Genomic DNA, 19,689 nt, shown 5'->3' on the forward strand with positions numbered 1-19,689 from the left:
TATAAGTGAGATGTTTTGACTAATCTCTATTAAGCATAAATATTAAATAACCTTGTTTATTCATCAGTGAATTTTATCATCAGTGAATTTTAAATAGCCCATTTCATAAGAATGGTTCTGATACTGGAAATAAAATATGATTTCGCCAATTTTTAACTTAATGTATTTTTTAAGGGCAGCAAATATCCATAAAGGTGGATTGGAAGGATCCACTAAGGTGGATTGGAAGGAATTAGTAATTGACACAAACTCCTGGGGAAATTACTGCTTTATTTAGTCATATTCATATTTCTGTTAGTATGATATCTATTGCTATAGTCTTATCTATGAAGATATACTATTTATAAATTCAGGTACTTAGTGTTTTGGCTTTTTACCAATAGACCTCAATTTAGCATATTTCTACTAATCCTAGTTTAATGGTTTACCCTGTGACTGTCAGGGGCATTCTTTTCAAAGCCTTAATACTAGACCTAAAAATAATACTAATAGATGTTTTGCATAGAATTCAGAGGAAGCATAAATTATAGATACAAAAAACATAATTATTGCCTTTAGAAATTAACTGTGTAAGAGAACCAGACTCATTGAAAGTATTAGCCCATATATCTAAAAACTCTCCGCTGAGTATAACGAAAGTCTCAGGGTATAGAACCTACTGTTATAATGGTATATAGTAGGAGCAGGATTCCACTTGTGTTTATTGATTTCTTTATCCTGTGGTTTCATCTTAACATTGTTTTCCTAGAATTTCTCTGTAGTATAGAAGTTCTGTGAAAGGCCAGATATTATAGTATATTCTAAGTTATGCCCAGTATTAGTTGTGTTTTGTTTTTTTGTCAAATTCTCATGTTTGTGTTTACTACTATTTTCCAGGTTTCCCTCGAAAGAGAACGACAACATGATCAAACACATGTGCAGAGCCAGCTTGAAAAGTTAGATCTTCTTGAACAGGAGTATAACAAACTTACCACAATGCAGGCCCTGGCAGAAGTCAGTGCATGATACTGTTTCTTTTGTAAAATTGATCATTTTATAATACCGGCTATTCATAAGAAGAAAAGTGATCTTGTAGCAAAGAAACAGGAATTTTTAAGAGGAAGAAATGTAAATTTGGAAAGGGTGTTCACATTTTCTAATCTTGATTTACATAAGAAGTTCTTTTTGAAAATGTTGGAAGCTTAAATGTTTTAAGCATCAATAAGACCTGTATCACTTGGTTTAAGTTGTTGCCTTTAGTTTTAATTGATTCACTTGGGAGGTGTTTAATACCACTGAGATTAACATTCCAAATTTAGCTTCCATGTAGCCTATATGCCTTCATACGGAACTGTATTCTTTGGCCATAGATTTTACCCACAATTCTGTTTAACTACCTCACAGCTACTTCACAAATGACTAATAATGAATCACAGAGGAGAGCGTCATGGTTACTGGCAAGCACAGAGTCATTACTAGAGTGAACAAGCTTGTGTTTACTGTGCTAAAATTTTATAGCACATTCCTGTGTTGCTGTATTAAAATTTTACAAACAGACACTAAGTCTTTCACTAACCACTTTTAATATTTATATCACTAGAAAAAAATGCAAGAGTTGGAAGCAAAACTCCGCGAAGAAGAACAGGAACGGAAACGTATGCAAGCTAAGGCAGCCCAGGTAAGCTGCAGTGTCAGCAGGCAGGCTTCCCAGATTTCATACACCTCTTTGTGTCAAAACAAAAGATTCATTGTGGACTTCTTACATCATTTATATTTTGGAGGAGTCTACTATATAAATTCTCAGACATAGCTTGATATAGAAAATTATTAACATATTTTTGTAGGCGAAGAGTAAAAGTTGAGCAGTTTTTTAGAGTTGTTCAAATTGTGGGTTTTAATCAGCATTTTAAAAAAATCAATGGACTAAAAACCATCAGAATAATAATACATAAGGATGTAAAACTTCTCACTTGGGTCACTGTTGGAAATGTTGGAAAACCATCATTTAGTTTCCTGCTTACACGTTTTCCTTTCCCTTGGTGGCCTCAAAACACCAGGACAGAAATTGAGGTAGTGGGCTGCCCCAATCAATAGTGACCATACCAATTCACAAAAGCTACTGGATAAGGAAAGTGAGCTCTGTTTGCTCCTAGTCTTTGATTTTAGCCCATGCATTGGCCACCAGGTAGGATAGGTGAGGCAGTGTGAATCCACACAAACATTGAATTCTTATGTATACGAACCAGAACCACATTTCTGAACGATGCAGCAATACTTTTGTTCCCAGTGAGTCTTACTGACAGGCTCAATAAAATACCTTGTTCGTAATTGAAGACTCTTTTAAGAGCTTATTTATTCAAATACCTCCTATTTTCCCTCCCACTTCCAGAGTCTTAAAACATTCATATGTATCTTTTCTCATATTAACACAAGAAGCAGGTCTTGATTCCAGAACAGTTAGGAGCAGAGGGTCTGCAGCTTAGGCTGTGGTCAGAGGCCAGCAGTGTCCTGAGTTCCGTTCATATGTGGGCTTGCAGGGCTGTAAACATCTTGTTATCCTTGTCACCTTGTCTGTTGCTTCCAGAACCTCCCAGAACTCTCTGATTTAACATAGTCTCTTTCTATTAAACCTGATATATTTTCTTTCTCAAATATTTACCTTGTGTTGTATTTTTTCCTCACTGTGCTGAGTTCTGTGGTCATGTGGGCTTTATTTTTGATCACAGCAAGTTTTGAAATGACTTGGTTTCTCTGCCCATTCTACTGTAAGGTCAGCCACTTTACTGTATGTCCATTTCCACACTTGTAACATGCAAACTCATAAATTGTGCTCTATATACATTGTGGTGGTGAGTTTTATTGTACATGAAATAAAATTAAACAAGTTCGTTATTTTATTAATTTAAAAAGTTATTTTACAGTATTTACACTTTTTCATTTAGCAGGCATAATATAGGGACCAAGTCAGTTATTATATCAGTAAAGCTTTTTTGAGTTCTGAGAGTGAATGCTATTCTAGTAGAATACCAGTGACCAGGGATCGTACGCCGTTCCAAGTCAAGCCAACCTTAACTTGTATGGTCTTGGGCAAGATATTTAACCATTCAGAGCTTGGATTTTACCATTGATGAAGTGGTTTTCATTTTATATCTTCCTAGTGTTGGAGATATCAAATGAGAGAAAAGACAATGAAAGCACTTAAAAATGTTAAAACTCTGCCACACAAATATATGACCATTACTGGGAAGAATTAAACTGGAAGTTAAAACATTTTTAAAAAATTGTTACTTTTATACTATTCAAACCCATTGGCTTCATAAGTCTCACACAGTAATAATTTTATCAGAGTAGTAATTTTATGTTCAATGAATTCTGTCTATTCAGTTGACTGTGTATAAAGCATTGTTAGATGTGTGAGAATGTAGATGCTCCCGAGGGTAGGCATCCCTGTATTCCTTTGTCTCTGAATAGACTCTGTCCCTAAAGAATGCAGTCATTGTGGGAGTTAGTATTCTCGGTATTTCTTTTTAACTCATCCATTGGTTCTGAGTGTTCCAACTCCATCATAATTTCCTGGGGAACTTTAAAATACTTTTAAAAACAATGAGGTCCAGAGAGGATCCCGACAATCTGAATGTTTCTCCTAAACCCCAGACGATTTTGATACATAAGCTCGTTTGAAAACCATTATTCTAGACAAAGACAAAAGGTGTCATAGTATTTGCTGACGTACCTTCCAGTTCTTTTGGACATAAAATTTCCAGTTTTCATTTTCTTATGATGTAAGGGTGTTAGTTTTTAAAGAAGGAGAAATGTATTTTGCCCTCCAGCCGCTTTGTGTCTGGCACTGATGTGGTTGCCATGTGTAAAAAAGAAGAAAATATTGAAGCATTGGTTTGGATTCAGATATATTGTATTTAGCTCATTAGGTATAATTTATGGAGCAACTACAAATAATGGAGCTAAGCGGTTCCAAACTGGGGCGTGGGGGGGGGGGGAGGACAAGTTGTAGCACAGTACTTCAGGATAAAATGAGGGACTTGTATTGATTTAAAATATTTGGGGTGCCTGGGTGGCTTGGTCGGTTGGGCGTCCAGCTTCGACTCAGGTCATGATCTCACGGCCCATGGGTTCGAACCCCGCGTCGGGCTCTTTGCTGACCGCTCAGAGCCTGCAGCCTGTTTCGGATTCTGTGTCTCCTTCTCTCTCTGCCCCTCCCCTGTTCATGCTCTGTCTCTCTCTGTCTCAAAAATAAATAAACGTTAAAAAATAAATTAATTAATTAAAATATTTGGAAAATGTTCACAGATTGATTCAAGACATAATTACGCAGCTATGATAATGTTTTTCTGTTTCTCTATTATAGGTTTCTACAGATTTTTACATGGCAAATCTAATAGCTTTTATTTCTGTAGCATTAACTTTAGGCTGTCCTGTTTTTCTTAGTTGCAGACTGGTCTAGAAACAAATAGAATTATCTTTGAAAATAAGGCAGCTCCATGTGTTCCCAGTGCAAGAAGAGTTAAAAAAAAGAAGTCAAAACCACCAGAAAAGGTATGAAAACAGTACCAATAAGTCAAAGTGCTGATTTTTACTGAGTGTAATTTGTGTGAAAATACTCCTACAACTGTGTGGTACCCAGTCTTGGAATAAATCTTCACTCTCCGTTTCTTCATTGGGAAGATGGGGATAAGTAATATCTACTTTTAAGTTTTACCCTGGTAGTGAGATGGTATATATGAAAGCATTTTAGAACTGCAAAACATTGCCCAGATCTGTATTATTCAGTATTGCTCAGTGTTTTTATGTATATGTGAATATAAATACATATATGTATATACTGGTTCTTAGACTGTACTTGCTGTTTTGGCAGGTACGATTTTTTTCCTTCCTAGCCTTTCCGAGGCTAAGAGGCATGTTGTCAGGTATTACTAGGAGCTCAAGAATATACCAATATCAGTAAAGCAAATAGTAGCCCAAGAGTACACTGAAATTTTAGATTAGTCATGTGAGTAAACTTGTAAGTAAACTTACCATCATGTGAGTAAACTTGTTTTTTGTTTGTTTGTTTTGTTTTGTTTTGTTTTTCCTTTCCATTCAGAAAGGTTCTAGGAACTATTTTACTGCACAACCACATTATAGATTATGCTTGGGGGATATGCCTTTTGTAGCTGGAAAGGTGAGTTGCTCCAACTCTGGATTTTTTTTTCCTTTACAATTTAGCTCTTTGAATTAAATCCACTCATCTGCCTGTATGCCTGTAAATGGTGAAAACATTTTTCTGCCCTTTTACTCGTATGGATCATAGTGATATAAGAAAGAGATGGAAGAAGGTTTTATGGGATTGGGGGAGCAGGGAAAAGGCTAGGAGGACTTTAAAGCAGATAAAGTATTTGTGGAAATAAAGATATGAACAATATCACAGACTCTGGTTTAGAGAAGGTATGGTTGTAGATAAGAGTAAATGAAATGGCAAATGGTATTACTTGTAGCGTTGGAATTTTAGTATCAGTCCTGCTCATTTATATTTAAATATAGTAGATATTTAAATAAATAGAAATCACATCCTATTTGTCCTCACATGCATCATTCTCCAAGAAGCAGTCATAAATAGACCTGAATCTTATGTTCCTTTAGTGTTTAAATGTAGAGATAATTTTGTCAAATATCAGGAAGTACTAAGTGATTTCTAATAAGTGCTTAGCACTGTGTTAGTTTATAGCACTTTTTCATTAGCTCTATGTTGCTGGTTGTTTCTTGCATAGATGCCTTGAATACCCAACTAAGTAGCGAGTTTGAGAGGCTTAGGGAATAGATTTTAATCTTATTTATTTATTTCTTTTAACCCCACAATAAATCCTTGGTGAAAGCTTGGGGAGTGAACTAATTTCTAACTTTTCCATTTGCCCTTTGTGGATGTGTGAGGCACAAATCACTTAAAAAATATATATATGTGTATATATATATATATATATATATATATATATGTATATGTATATGTATATGTATATGTATATATATGTATATGTATATATACACACACATATATATGTGTATATCTATATATGTATTTATATTTAAATAATGTCCTTGTCTCTATGCTGTTCTTCACCCTCAATTTAATCTCTTGTTGGATTGCAGAATATCTTTTGACGTATGTTTCTTCCTTTGTCTCTTAATCCTACCAACCTGCTTTTGCTTCACCGTAAAATCTGTTGGGTTGGAAGTAGAGGTTCTCAAGGGCTGACCAGCTACATTAGCATCACTGAGTACTGCATTTGAAAAAGCCGATTATGAAGCCCCACCACAGTCCTACTAAGTCAGAATTTTCTGATGGGGGCCTAGAAAGTTGTGTGTGTGTGTATGTTTGTTTTTACTGTTCCCTGATTTCAGTCTAATGTTCAGTTAGATTTGGGACCCACTTAATAAAGTTCTCTGCCTAGTGTTTTCATTATGTAAATATCCAAAACAGTAGTTGTGTACTCTGTTCAGATGTATTTCTAGACCACTTTATTTGTAAGTTCTTAAGTGAGTTGAAATCTTTCACTGTGTAAATTCTATTCATTGCTCTTTTTCTGCCCTCAGGCATCCACATGAGCCCTTGACTGTAGGGAAATATTTAAACTTTTGAAAATAACTTTATTCTCATCTCCTTATTCTATTTTGGGTTATAAACAAACACTTCCTTTTTCTTCAGCTATGAGTTTTTTGTTTTTTTTTACCACCTCATCACTCTCTTTCTAAATTGAATGTAGCCCTCTAAATGCAGTGTGACTAGCACAGAATAGTCTTTGTCACATTCTGGGAGTCTGTCAACTCAGCCTAGCATCATATTAATGTTCTGTGGGAAGCTTCATCCTCCCTCTCATTAATTAAAAAAAATTTTTTTTAATGTTTATTTTTTTGAGAGAGAGAGAGAGACAGAGCGCAAGCAGAGGTGGGGCAGAGAGAGAGGGAGACACAGAATCTGAGACAGGCTCCAGGCTCTGAGCTGTCAGCACAGAGCTCAATGCAGGGCTCAAACTTGTGAACTATGAGATCATGACCTGAGCCGAAGTTGGCCACTTAACCGACTGAGCCACCTAGGCGTCCGGCACTCGTTAATTTTTAATGTTTATTTATTTTGAGAGAGAAAGAGAGAGGGAGGGTAGGAGGGAGAGGAAGGGACAGAGGGAGGGAAGGAGAGGGAGAATCCCAAGCAGGCCCCATGCTGTCAGGGCAGAGCCCGATACAGGGCTTGATTCCACATCATGAACTGAGCCAAAATCAAGAGTCAGACGCTTAACCCATTGAGCTACCCAGGTGCCCTTTAGAGTCAACTGAAGTAACAGGTATTTTCCTGAAGCTTTGGATCAGCTGCTGTAGGTCCTATACTTGTGGATTTAATTATTTTATACAGAATTTGTAAGTAAATGAGACTCTATAAGTAGAGTCTCACCCTATCCTATATTATATTAGAATCTAATTCATTATTTGTATTATTCCCAAATATAATTGCCTATCTTCAGTAATTCTCATTGAAGTCATTTAATATAAAGGTTGAAAGGGACAGATTCAAAGATCAGTCTTTTCAACCTGAGCTCTCTTTCTGAAGTTGTTGGTACTCTGTGAAATATTATTCAAACAGCTAAGAATGTGCTGTCACCTAGCCGAGTGTTCCTCAAACTATTGTGAAGGTCCAGTTTTTATTTTTAATTATACATTGTCATAAATCAATACATATGTAAAATGCAATAAAAATGAATTACTAGAAAAATGAAATTAAAGACACAAAATACACGTCCTGATTTTTAAACTAGATTGAACAGACAAAATTCCATTAATGGGTACAATCAGAAAAGTAACAGGAAAAAATTTTTAAAACTATATACTGTTTATTTTGAAGCATATATAGGCATTAGTATAGTGAATATATAACTTGTATATATCAAATTACAGGTGAAATAATGATTGCACATACTCATATTTTCACACTTTAAATGAATACCATGTAGATCAGCATTTAAGTTGTTATTGAGACAAATGAATTTGGTTCTTGATATTCAAGGCTGTATTGATGACTGCATAGCTACAAGGGAGAATGTATAGCTAAACCATTTAATTGTAGTTGAATTTAAATTATCTTGATAAAAACGTAGATTAACTTTTATTTTGAAATGATTCTAGATTTATAGGAAGTTGCAAAAATAATAAAGGTCCATGTACCTTTCACCTGGTTTACTACAATGGTAATATATTACGTAGCTATAGTATAGTATCAGAACCAGGAGACTAAATCCACAGACCTTATTGAGATTTCTCTAGTTGTACTTGTGTATATATGTGTGTGTGCATGCACACCCATGTACAGGTTAGGTCAGTGTAGTTTTATCACATGTAGGTTCGGTAACCACCATCACTCCATATCTACAGTTTTGCCATTTCACAAATGGGAGTCATACAAAATGTGACCTTTTGAGATTGACCTTTTTATTCAGTATAACTCCCTTGAGATTCATCAAACGGTTGTGTGTATCCATGGTTCTTTTCTTTCTCTCAGTTAAATATTCCATGGTGTGAAAGTACGACAGTTTAAGGATTCACTTACTGAAGGACATTTGGGTTTTTTTCAGTTTTGGGAGTTTACAAATTAAACCAGTGTGAGCATTGTGTATAGGTTTTTGTGTGGACATAAGTTTTCACTTCTGTGGGATAAATGTCCAGGAATTTGATTGCTGGATTGTATGTGTAGTGTATTTCTTGTTTTTAAACTACCCAACTATTTTTGAGTGACTGTACCATTTTTCATTTCCAGTAGCAGTGTCCCAGAGATGGAGTTTTTCCACATCCTTAGCCAGCATTTAATATTGTTACTTTTTAGTTTAGCCTTTCTGCTACGTATGTTTGATATCTCATAATGCTTTTATTTTATATTACCCTAATGGCTAATGATGGTGATCATCTTTCTCATGTGCTTATTTACCATCTGTGTATCCTCTACTGAAATATCCATTTGTATTTCTTGCCTGTTTTAATTGTTTTTGTTTGTTTACTATTAGGTTTTGAGAGTTCTGTGTTTTGATACAAGTCACATATCAGATATGTAGTTTGCAGATATATATTGCAGATATATTCTCCCAGTCTATAGCTTTTCTTTCTTCCTCTTAAACTGTTTCACAGAGCTGCTTTTTGTTTTGCTGAAATCCAGTTAATTGATTTTTGCTTTCTCTGGATCATACTTCTGTCAGGTCTAAGAACTCTTTGCCAGGACCAACATCCTATACATTTTCACTTATTTTACGGTTTTATGTTTTATGTCTAAATTTATGATCCACTTGAAATGATTTTTGTATACAGTATGAGGCTTGTTAGGTCAAGGTTTATTTTTTTATTCTGTTCCATTGATGTGTATGTTTACTTCTTTGCCAGTACCATTTTGCCTCGATTACGTCGATTACTGTGGCTTTATGTATAGTAAGTCTTAACATCAGGAAGAGTGATTCTTTGTCCATTCTTCTTTCTCAAAATTGTTTTAGCTCCTCTAGTTCCTTTTCTCTTTATATGAATTTTAGAATAAACTTTTCTCTACAAAAAAAAAAAAAAGTCTTGCTAGAATTTTTATTGGAATTGTATTTTATTTACAGATCAGTTTAGGAGAATTGACATTCTTGTCATGTCAAGTCTTCCAGACCATGAGTACAGTGTAGCTTTTTTTATTTAGATCTTTGATTTCTTTCATCAGTGTTTTGTGGTTTTTGGCATATTGGTCCCATATCTGCTTTATTATATACTCACATATTTTTTTTTTAGCAAATGTAAGTTGTATTTAGTTTTAATTTAGTTTCTATGTGATCATTGCTAGTATAGTAAGCTTTTGTATGTTGATCTTACATTTTGTGATTTCATTGAATTCCTTATTAGTCCTAGGGATTATTTTTTTAGATTGGTTAGAATTTTCTATGTAGAGAGGCATATCATCCTGTAAATAGGGACAGTTTTATTTTTTTAATTTGTATGCCTTTTATTTCCTTTTTTGCCTTACTGCACTGGCTAGGATTTCCAGTATTACTTTAAGCAAAAGTGAAGAGAGTGGACATTCTTGTCTTTTTCCTGATCTGAGTGGCGGAGAACATTCAGTCTCACCAGTAAATGCAGTGTTAGCTGTAGGTTCTTTGTCAGTGCTCTTCACCAACTGGTGGAAATTTCCCTCTGTTTCTGCTTTTTTGAGTACCTGATTGGGTGTTGGATTATTTTATATGCTTTTCTTTATTAGATGGTATGGTTATGTGATTTTTCTTTTTTACTGTCGATATGCTAGACTACGCTGCTTTTTTTTCTTTTTAATAATTGAATTAAATAATTGACTAGTTCAATTCAGTTATTCCTGGAATAAACTCACTTGGATAGGGTATACATACTTCTTTGTATATAATGCTGGATTCAATTTGCTACCTGGCAGTAGAGACTAGGATAAAGAGTATCTGTTAGCTTAGCACAGTGGCTTCCAAACCTGACTGGTCAGAATCACCTGGCAAAATTAAAAATACACATTTCCAAGCCCTGACCCACACTGATTGAGTTTGGAGTGCTGCCTGGGGATCTGCATTGTAAACAAGCTGTCTAGATGATGCTTATGGAGCCAAGTTAGTCCAGCCATCTTTTTGTAAATTAAAATAGCATATTGAGATTATTGTTTCATATTAAAAACGAAACCAGAAATTTTGAGAGGGCTACCAGCTTTTCCCTATTGTTGTTTATGTTATGTTTTCCTATTACGTTTATGTAAACTTAGATCCCCCTACTATTTGAGGATAGAGAAATGAATGCAGTGACAGTCCTTACCACCTGGAAGCACATATGCTATTTAACAGGTGAAATAGACATGGAAACATGATTATAGTGTATTGTGATAAATTCACTGAGAGGGAGAGAAATGCTCTGGGTGATCTGAGAATGGACTACTTAATTGGACCAATTCATTACCTGGAGGTTTTAGGGAAGTCTTTAAAAGTTACGTATTTGAACTGTGTTTTAAAGAATGGTAAAATGGTGCCACACAGAAGAAATGGCATGTGCAAATACAGTTTATGGAAATAATACAGAGAAATTAGGGGATGATAGGACAAAATGCCAGGGAGTATAAGTTTTAGCTCAATGATAGTAGACCCTTTGTCTATGCTAAGGAGTTTGGACATTAGCGTTAGTGGGCTTAACATCAAAGGATTTCAAATAGGAGAACAAACTGATACTACTATTAGCATATTATTTTAGGAAGATAGCTGATAGCCTTATTGAATTAGAAACTGAGGAGAGCCATGCCAATTGCGATCTTCTTCCTATAGCTAGTGGAGATGGTTGCATAAACCGAGGAATGACAGTAGGGTGGAGAGTAAGAGGTGGATTGGAGGTATTTCAGAAGTTAAGTCCATGGGACTTGGTAATTGGATTTACTCTAGGAAGTTTATATCATAGGCTTTTTATGGGAAGAGTTCTTTTTATTCAGGGAGTAAACAAGAAAACAGATTTAGACGATGTGGCTTCAATTAATTCTCATTTTTCTTCAGTCCACCAGTCCTAGCCATGCTGTGGTAGCCAATGTTCAGCATGTCTTGCATCTGATGAAGCAACATACTAAAGCCTTGTGCAATGATCGAGTGGTCAACAGTGTTCCTTTGGCAAAGCAAGTTTCTTCACGAAATGGTAAAAGTAAGAAGGTGTCAGTAACACCTCCCTCCTCCAGCAGCATTAATGAAGAGTTGTCAGAAGTCTTACAGACTTTACAAGATGAATTTGGGCAAATGAGCTTGTGAGTTTTAGTTTTTGTTTTTTAAATTATATTCAGTTGTAAAACTTTGTTTTAAGTTCTTGGTGACTTCATTAATCGTATTGTTAATTTATTCTATTCAGCAAGTATCAGAGCACAGTTCTTGAAGCAACCACTGAGCGATTTACTAGGACCTTAACAAATGCAACTGTTCTAGGGGAAATCTCTCCCTTTTTGAATAGTGTTAAATGTTTTGAAGACCAAGGTTCACACTTCAGTTTTATTTCCTTGTTTGGGAGCTTGATATACATTGACTTGAATAGGTTAGTATGTATTTGAGGAACAAGATCCTTGCTTTCTTTCTGGGCTTTCCTTTCTACGTGTGTAATATTGTAGGAGGTGGAATAAAAATAATTAAGCCTTTGAAATTAAGAACTGCTTTTACATTTACCTCCAGTGCCTTTCTTGAACCTTTAAACCATCTTGTTGCTCTGTTTAAAAACTGGAGTCATTTGTAATGCACAGAGCAGTGGTCCCATGGTGAGTGGGACATGGTGTGGCCCTAACCATGAAACAGGAAGCTTTATCAAGCCCTACTTTTGTTTTTTATGTAGTGATCACCAGCAGCTTGCGAAACTTATCCAAGAATCCCCAACTGTGGAACTGAAAGACAACTTAGAGTGTGAGCTGGAAGCGTTAGTGGGAAGGATGGAGGCCAAAGCTAACCAAATAACTAAAGTTCGAAAATACCAAGCCCAGGTAACTTCATTTCTCTTTCCTTGTTTCTAATGATTATAAAACAAGAACAAGGCAGAACCAAAAAACCCTTTTCCCCAAATACATTGATTGATGACATTCAAGTGTATCACAGATAGGGAGCTACAGGAAGTATTTCTTTAGGAATCGGAGTTAAGTGGGCTAAGAAGGAAGACACCATCTTGTAATCTGTGAGAGTAGATTTTATCATCTAAGACACTTCTTTTGAATATTGAATGTATTTAATATTTTTACCTTTATAAGAACAACCTTTAACTTCTGTGATGAATTTAAATGGTTCCACATTTTCCGAAGTCTTTTAAAAAAACACCTGAAAATTCTTGATTTCGAAAGAAGTAGATATAAATATGTGAAAAAAAATCTTTATGTTGCTAATTAAGTTAGTAGAGCAGCCATTTATTTAATATCTACTAAGTGCAGTGGGGAGGCATACTCCCGAATTTTCATCTGGAGAGATACATAATGATTCGTGTCAGAGATTATTGGGACCACTGGGAGTGGGCTGGACACAGGGCAGAGGGGCCGAGAACAGCTCGGCTGCCTGAAGCTCTTCTCGATCAGAGGTTGTGAATGAGTGTAGGTGGGGAAAAGCGGACAGATCTGAGGTAGGTCTTGGAAGTAGAATGATCAGGGCAACTTGCTGCTGAGTGTCATTTGGAGGGAGAGGATGGTGGTACCCCTGATGGAAATGGAGAAGGCTGGGAACAGAACAGGTGTGGCTGATGTTTACTAATGGATTGCTCTATAATAGGCACAGTGTTAAGTGCTTGTGAATATGTCATCTTAATTTTCGTAGAAGACTTGTGAACTGGGCATACTATTTTACAGATAAGGAAGCTGGGTTGAGTGTCCTGGGAGGTAGGCGTATCCTCAAGTGAAATTAAGTAACTTCTGTGTGAGGACATACCAGCTCACTGGTGAATGGCAGAGCTGGAATGCAAACGTGGTTCCTCTGAACTCCAAAACCGGGGCTTTTAAGCATTTTTTGTAAAGTTCACATTAAAAAGAATGAATAGGAGCAAATGATCGCTGCAGGAGTAATGGTCTAATTTGTTTCTTATACATCAGGCTCAACCTTATTCTCTCTAACGGAATACCAACCTAGCAGCAGCTTAAAGTAAAAGTAAAGCTCTGTAAAAATAAGTAAATATAAGCTATTTTAAGTTATTCTAAAGTAGTGAAATAACAAAAACCTTTTGTTAGTATTAATACATTACCATTACATCTCTTCATCCATCTGGAACATGTTTCGTTACCTCCTCAGACTAGTTTCTAGAACACCTTTCTTTTGTTTTCTGTAAGACCTTCCCCAGACCCTCTTGTTTCTTATTTGCTCTGTTCTGTACTTTGGCCACACGCTGCCTTACCTTCTGAAACAGCATCAGTATTGATGTGTTTACTTCCATTCACCTCGTTTGTATGTTGCTTTCTGTTTTTAAGCACTTAGCGTCAAATCACTAGTACCAGAGATTTTTGAAGACTTTATAAAAAAAGAAATACACTCAGAATGTATTATTGGCATTTTAGCTTGTATGAGAATTAAAAATAACAGTTGCCAGAAGAGGACATTTTCATTGAATCCTCCTTTTTCCCTGCCTTGGTTACTTGCTGTAGCTGGAGAAACACAAGATAGAGAAGCAGAAGAGGGACTTGAGGACCCCCAGAAAGACTCTTGATGAAGAAGGAAACAGCAGCAGTCGTTCTTCTGGAATCACGGGGACCACAAATAAGAAGGACGTTGCCAAACCGAGACCTGGCGAAAAAAGCAGGAAAAATCTTCAGTTGTTGAAGGACATGCAAACCATACAGAGTTCATTACAAAGCAATAGTTTGTGTTGGGATTACTGACTGGTACCAGGTCATAAATTCTATTCAGATAATCTGTACCTCAGAAATCAGATTTTGGCAATTTACCCTCCAGGTCTCATACTCTTACGTTGGAATTAATGAATAGCAGGTGTTAAGGGGCCCAAGCTTCATTACACAGGCGTCCTGTGTTACGCATCATGACTAAATGTTAAACCACCTAAATGGAAACCAGGGGAGTTTTAAAGGCTAGGAAGCCACACACTCTGCATCTTTGTTTGAGATGAATTTGCTGTACTGAAATACTGCACTTTGTAAACAGATTACCAATTTTTTACTTGTGGGTGTGATTTTTAAAATAATTCCTTAGATATCTAAGTAAAATTAGGTTTAAATTATCAAAATAGGAGGCTGTCCCATAGGCAATGTTTGCTTAAAAAGTCTCATTTTTAATCTTCCCCTGGCATGAATCGCCCATTTCTCCTTTCCAATACATCCATTAAATATACTTTGTTTTGACTATGGATACAGGTTTTCTATGTGTAAGTATTTATACAAATTTAAGAGGATTGGTTTGTTTCACTTTTTGACATTTTGAACACTGATCAATATTAAATACACTTCTATTGATATAATCCATCATTAAAAATTTTTGAAAGACCCAGCATTCATTGTCAGTTAACTGCAAAAATTATAAAGCATTTTTTAAAGTATAAACGAATTATTAATGAAGTAAATGAGGTTTCTGAGTGAAGAGGAAGTGTTGTGTAGCATATGCATATGTTGTTTTTAAATAATACCTGTTTGTAATCATGGTATTCAGTTCAAAGCACTGTGGTTTTTAATCTTAAAAACTCAGAAGAGCTCCTGGGACCTGTTATCGGTGTATAGTGTGAGTGCAGTATTAACTGTACATGTGCCATTGTCATTGTGTTAATAATGTAAATCATAATTTTGAATAGATCAAGACATGTTAGCTTTTTATAAATTTGCCACTGAAGTCAATAAAGCAGCTTTATTAAGGAAACACTGAAATTTTCCTTAACAGCCTGTTAGCGAAGGCTATATTTGTTGTAATCTCTCCAAAAAAATGCATTTCTAAATAGGACGTTAACATATTACGAGAAACAATAAGAATATATGCTATTATATAATTTATTTGCCTATCTCATGCTCACATAGAAACTAAACCCGACAAGATTGAACTGTCTCAAGGCCTAAAGAGTCCTAATGAACACATTAACCAGGTGTTAAAGAGATTTCATTTTTATGCCTCCCCTGGGATCGAAATGGAGTTCTGGGCTTTTATCTGGGTAACCAGCATGAAATGCAGTGCCTCTCTGGGCACTAAGCTTATTAGGCCTCTTAACTGAGTTAATTTTTCACAGAGTTCTTGATTTAGGGTCCTTCAATTTGGAGCTATTTGTGAGTGTTCTGAAATTGTAAACCTTTGCTTGAGTGTGCGGTTTTGTATCTTCATTGAACTCACAACAGTGAGTCCACAGACCCAAGGCAATCACTGCTCTGGTGATATGGAAAACATTTGTTGTGTCTCAACCACCATTTCAAACTATTAAACTTTTGTTATCTCTGTGTTTGAATTTCAGGTCATTAAATTGTAGGAGACTCATTTTGCATTGTAGTGGCTCTATGTCCTAATTAGAAGCTTAATGGTGTTAAAACCCACCCCATCCCTTGGGTAAGAGTCAAACTAAAATATCCACTCCAGCCTTTAATACGCTCAGGTGAGAAGTGAAAATAAGAAAATGCCAATGCTGCTTCAGTTTCCTTATCTGAGAGTTTATAGCAGAGGAGTACGTGGTCACACATCTACTTTTGTTGTAAGGGCACTGTTGAAATGCATTTCAAATACAAGTGTCCTCCATGTGTAAGATGCCAATCTGGATACCAGGCTAAGTAAGAAAGGTATGCTTACAGGTAGGTGGTAGACATCTGAATTACGTCAACACCGTGTGGTTAACGCAGTGGTGATAACATGGACACAGCGCTGTTGGGGACACAGAGGAAGGGGGCAGGCATGGCAGAGAGGAGTGATGAACAGGGGGTAACATCCTGGAGGGAGCAGTGATCGCTCAACTCTGGAGAACTGGAATTAGCCAGAAGGAAGAACAGTTCCAAGTCAACAGGAGAAAAGAAAAGTGTAGAGGCCGGAATCTGCAGTTGACACGGGAGAGTTGTGACCAGCTGAGTGGTACTTGTACATAAAAGTTGAGGTGTGCAGGTGAGAGTGGAAGGGGAAGCCAACAAGTTACAGGAGGCTAAAGAGCTTAGACATAACCACATAGGCCTCTTGTTTTTTATAGCCCCAATGATGAACCAAGGGCACCTGCACATCCAGTAAGTAGTCTGTCAACTCAAAGTTCTGTTGGTGTGGATAAATATATAAAAAATACTAACACTCTCCTCCCCTGCTTCCACACACCCCCCCCACCAATGAATTGTGCTTTTTTCCAAGCTTTGTTAGAAACTTTTTTTTTTGTATGATTTAAATAATTCCTACACCCAATGGGCTCAAACTCACAACTCTGAACTCAAGAGTCATAGGCTCTGCTGACTTACTCAGCCAGGTGCCTCAAATCTTTTTAATGTGTAAGGGTGTGTGTGTGTGTGTGTGTGTGTTTGAATAAATTTGACATAAAACTGTAAATTTAAGATATACAATGTGTGACTTGGATACATTTACATATTGTGATATGACTGCCATTGTTGTGGTATTTCACATTACATACTTCCAGTTCAACATTGTTGTCTATATTCCTTATGCTGTGCATTAGATCTCTCTGGCTTTTTAATACTACTTGTTGCAGCTTTATATCCTTAAACAGCATCAGTCTTATCCTCTTCTCCCATCCCTGGTAACTGCCTCCTCTCCTGGTGATTGCTATTTTACTCTTTTTTACAAGTTTGACTCTTCCACATATAAGTGATCTCATAGAGTATTCATCTTTGACTCCTCTCAGTGTGATGTGCTCAAGTTCCATCCACTTTGTTGCAAATGGCAGGATGTCCTCCTTCCTAATGGCTGAATAATACTCCATTGTGTACCTATAGCACATCTTTTTTTATTCATTCATCCTCTGATGGGCATTTAGGTTGTTTCTGAATCTTGGTTATTGTTAATAATACTGTTGTAAACATGGGAACACATAACATCTCTTTGAAAGTCTGTTTTCATTTCCTTTGGATATATACCCAGGAGTGGAATTGCTGGATCATAAGTACATCTACTTTTAATTTTCTGAGGATATTCCATATTGTTTTTCATAGTGGTTGGACCAATTTGCATGCCCACCCACAGTGTATAAGGATTCCCTTTTCACCACATCCTTGCCAGCACCTGTTGTCTCTTCTTGATATTAGCCCTTCTAAGAGGTGTGAGATGAGAACGTAGGGTTTTGCCCTGCATTTCCCTGATTAGTAATGTTGAGCATCTTCACGTGCCAGTTTGCCATTTTGATATCCTCCTTGGAAAAAAATGTCTATTTCGTTTTTCCTGCCTAACTTTTAATCAGATTGTTTGAATGTCGTATGAATTCTTTATATATTTTGGATATTAACCCTTCATCTGATAAGTGGTGTGCAAATATTTCTCCCGTTCTGTAGGTTCTTTATTGCTTGTGTGTAAGCTTCTGAGTTTGATGTAGTCCCATTTGTTAATTTTTCCTTTTGTTTGTGCTTTTGGCATCGTGTCAAAAATCATTGAGACCAACATCGAGGAGCTTCCTCCTGTGTCTCCTAGGAATTCTGTGGTATCTGGTCTTACGTTTAAGTGTTTGGTACATTGTGAGTTAATTTTGTGAGTGGTATGAGATAGGGGTCCAATTTCATTGTCCTCTGCATGTATTTCTCCAGTTTTCCCAGCACCACTTGTTAGAGAGACTGTCCTTTCCCCATTAGGTGTTCTTGGCTCCCTTGTCAAGTATTAGTTGATTATATATGCCAGGGTTTAATTCTGGCCTCTATTCTGTTCTATTTATTAGTCTGTGTCTCTTTTTGTGCCAGTACCATACTGTTTTATTACTCTGGCTTTGCAGTATACAAGTGACCCTTGAACAACATGAATTTGAATTCATGTGTGGGTCCGCTTACACATGAAATTTGTGTGGGTCCCATGTGTGGGTCCGCTTACACATGAAATTTGTACAATATTGTAAATGTATTTCCCTTATGATGTTCTTAACATTTTTTTTCTCTCCGGCTTACTTTAAGAATACATGCTATAGGGGCGCCTGGGTGGCGCAGTCGGTTGGGCGTCCGACTTCAGCCAGGTCACAATCTCGCGGTCCGTGAGTTCGAGCCCCGCGTCAGGCTCTGGGCTGATGGCTCAGAGCCTGGAGCCTGTTTCCGATTCTGTGTCTCCCTCTCTCTCTGCCCCTCCCCCGTTCATGCTCTGTCTCTCTCTGTCCCAAAAATAAACGTTGAAAAAAAATTTTTTTTTAAAAAAAAGAATACATGCTATATAATACATATACAAAATATGTGTTTTTCAGCTCTTTTTTATTGGTAAGCCGTCTAGTCAACAGTAGGCTATTAGTAGTTAAGTACTGGGGGAGTCCGAAGTTATACTAGGATTTTAAACTGTATGAGGGCGTCTGTACCCCTAACTGCTCGATTGTTCAAGGATGCCTCTGGCACTGGTCTTTTTCTTGGGATTACTCTGTGCATTTGGGGTTGTTAGTGATTCCACAAAAATTTTTGGATTGTTCTATTTCTGTGAGGAATGCCTTTCATAGTTTGATGGGTATTGTGTTGAATCTGTAGATGGCTTTTGGTAGCATGAACATTGTAACAACATCTTCCAGTCCATGAACACAGGGTGTCTTTCCATTTGTCTTTGATTTCTTTCAGCAAAGTCATACAGTTTTCATCGTACAGATCTTTCACTTCCTTGTTTAAATTTATTCCGTAGTATTTTATAGTTTCTTATGCTATTGTGAATGGTGAGAGTTTATTTTTCGAATGTTTCATTAGTGTAAAGGAATGCAACTGATTTTGTGTCCTGCAACTCTCCTGAAATTGATTAGTTCCAACAGTTTTTTGTTTGACTCAGAGTTTTCTACATATAAAAGCATTTCACCAGCAGATTGAGATGATTTTACTTCTTTGCCTATCTGGATACCTTTCATTCCTTTGTGTAGCTAGTAATTCTAATAGTGTTTTGAAAAGAAGTAAGAGTGGACATCCTTGTCTTATTCCAATCTTAGGAGAAAAACTTTCAATTTTTCTCCAGTGAGTAGAACGTTAGCTCTGGATTTGTCGTGTATGGTTTTTTATTATGAATGGCTGTTGTATTTTGTCATGTTTTTTGTGTCTATTGAAATGATTGTGTGGTTTTTTTATCTTTTATTGGTAAGTATTACATT

The 19,689-nt window shown here is 36.4% G+C and overlaps 1 protein-coding gene across 1 annotated transcript in view; it reads left to right on the plus strand.

Annotated features, from left to right (window-relative positions):
- The window catches only part of CEP57 (centrosomal protein 57), a 41,229-nt gene extending 25,294 nt beyond the window's left edge, over positions 1–15,935 (plus strand). The window contains exons 5-11 of the mRNA XM_025928270.2: positions 877–993; positions 1,580–1,657; positions 4,426–4,533; positions 5,081–5,158; positions 11,523–11,764; positions 12,337–12,481; positions 14,114–15,935. Coding sequence (XP_025784055.1) covers positions 877–993; positions 1,580–1,657; positions 4,426–4,533; positions 5,081–5,158; positions 11,523–11,764; positions 12,337–12,481; positions 14,114–14,347 — 1,002 coding nt within the window. The 3' untranslated portion in view covers positions 14,348–15,935. The remainder of the gene's footprint in view (positions 1–876; positions 994–1,579; positions 1,658–4,425; positions 4,534–5,080; positions 5,159–11,522; positions 11,765–12,336; positions 12,482–14,113) is intronic.
- The last annotated feature ends 3,754 nt before the right edge of the window (positions 15,936–19,689 follow it).

Source organism: Puma concolor, chromosome D1 (assembly GCF_028749965.1).
Source record: "Puma concolor isolate L17-30 chromosome D1, mPumCon1.1.hap2, whole genome shotgun sequence".
In the NCBI taxonomy this organism is placed as follows: domain Eukaryota; kingdom Metazoa; phylum Chordata; class Mammalia; order Carnivora; family Felidae; genus Puma; species Puma concolor.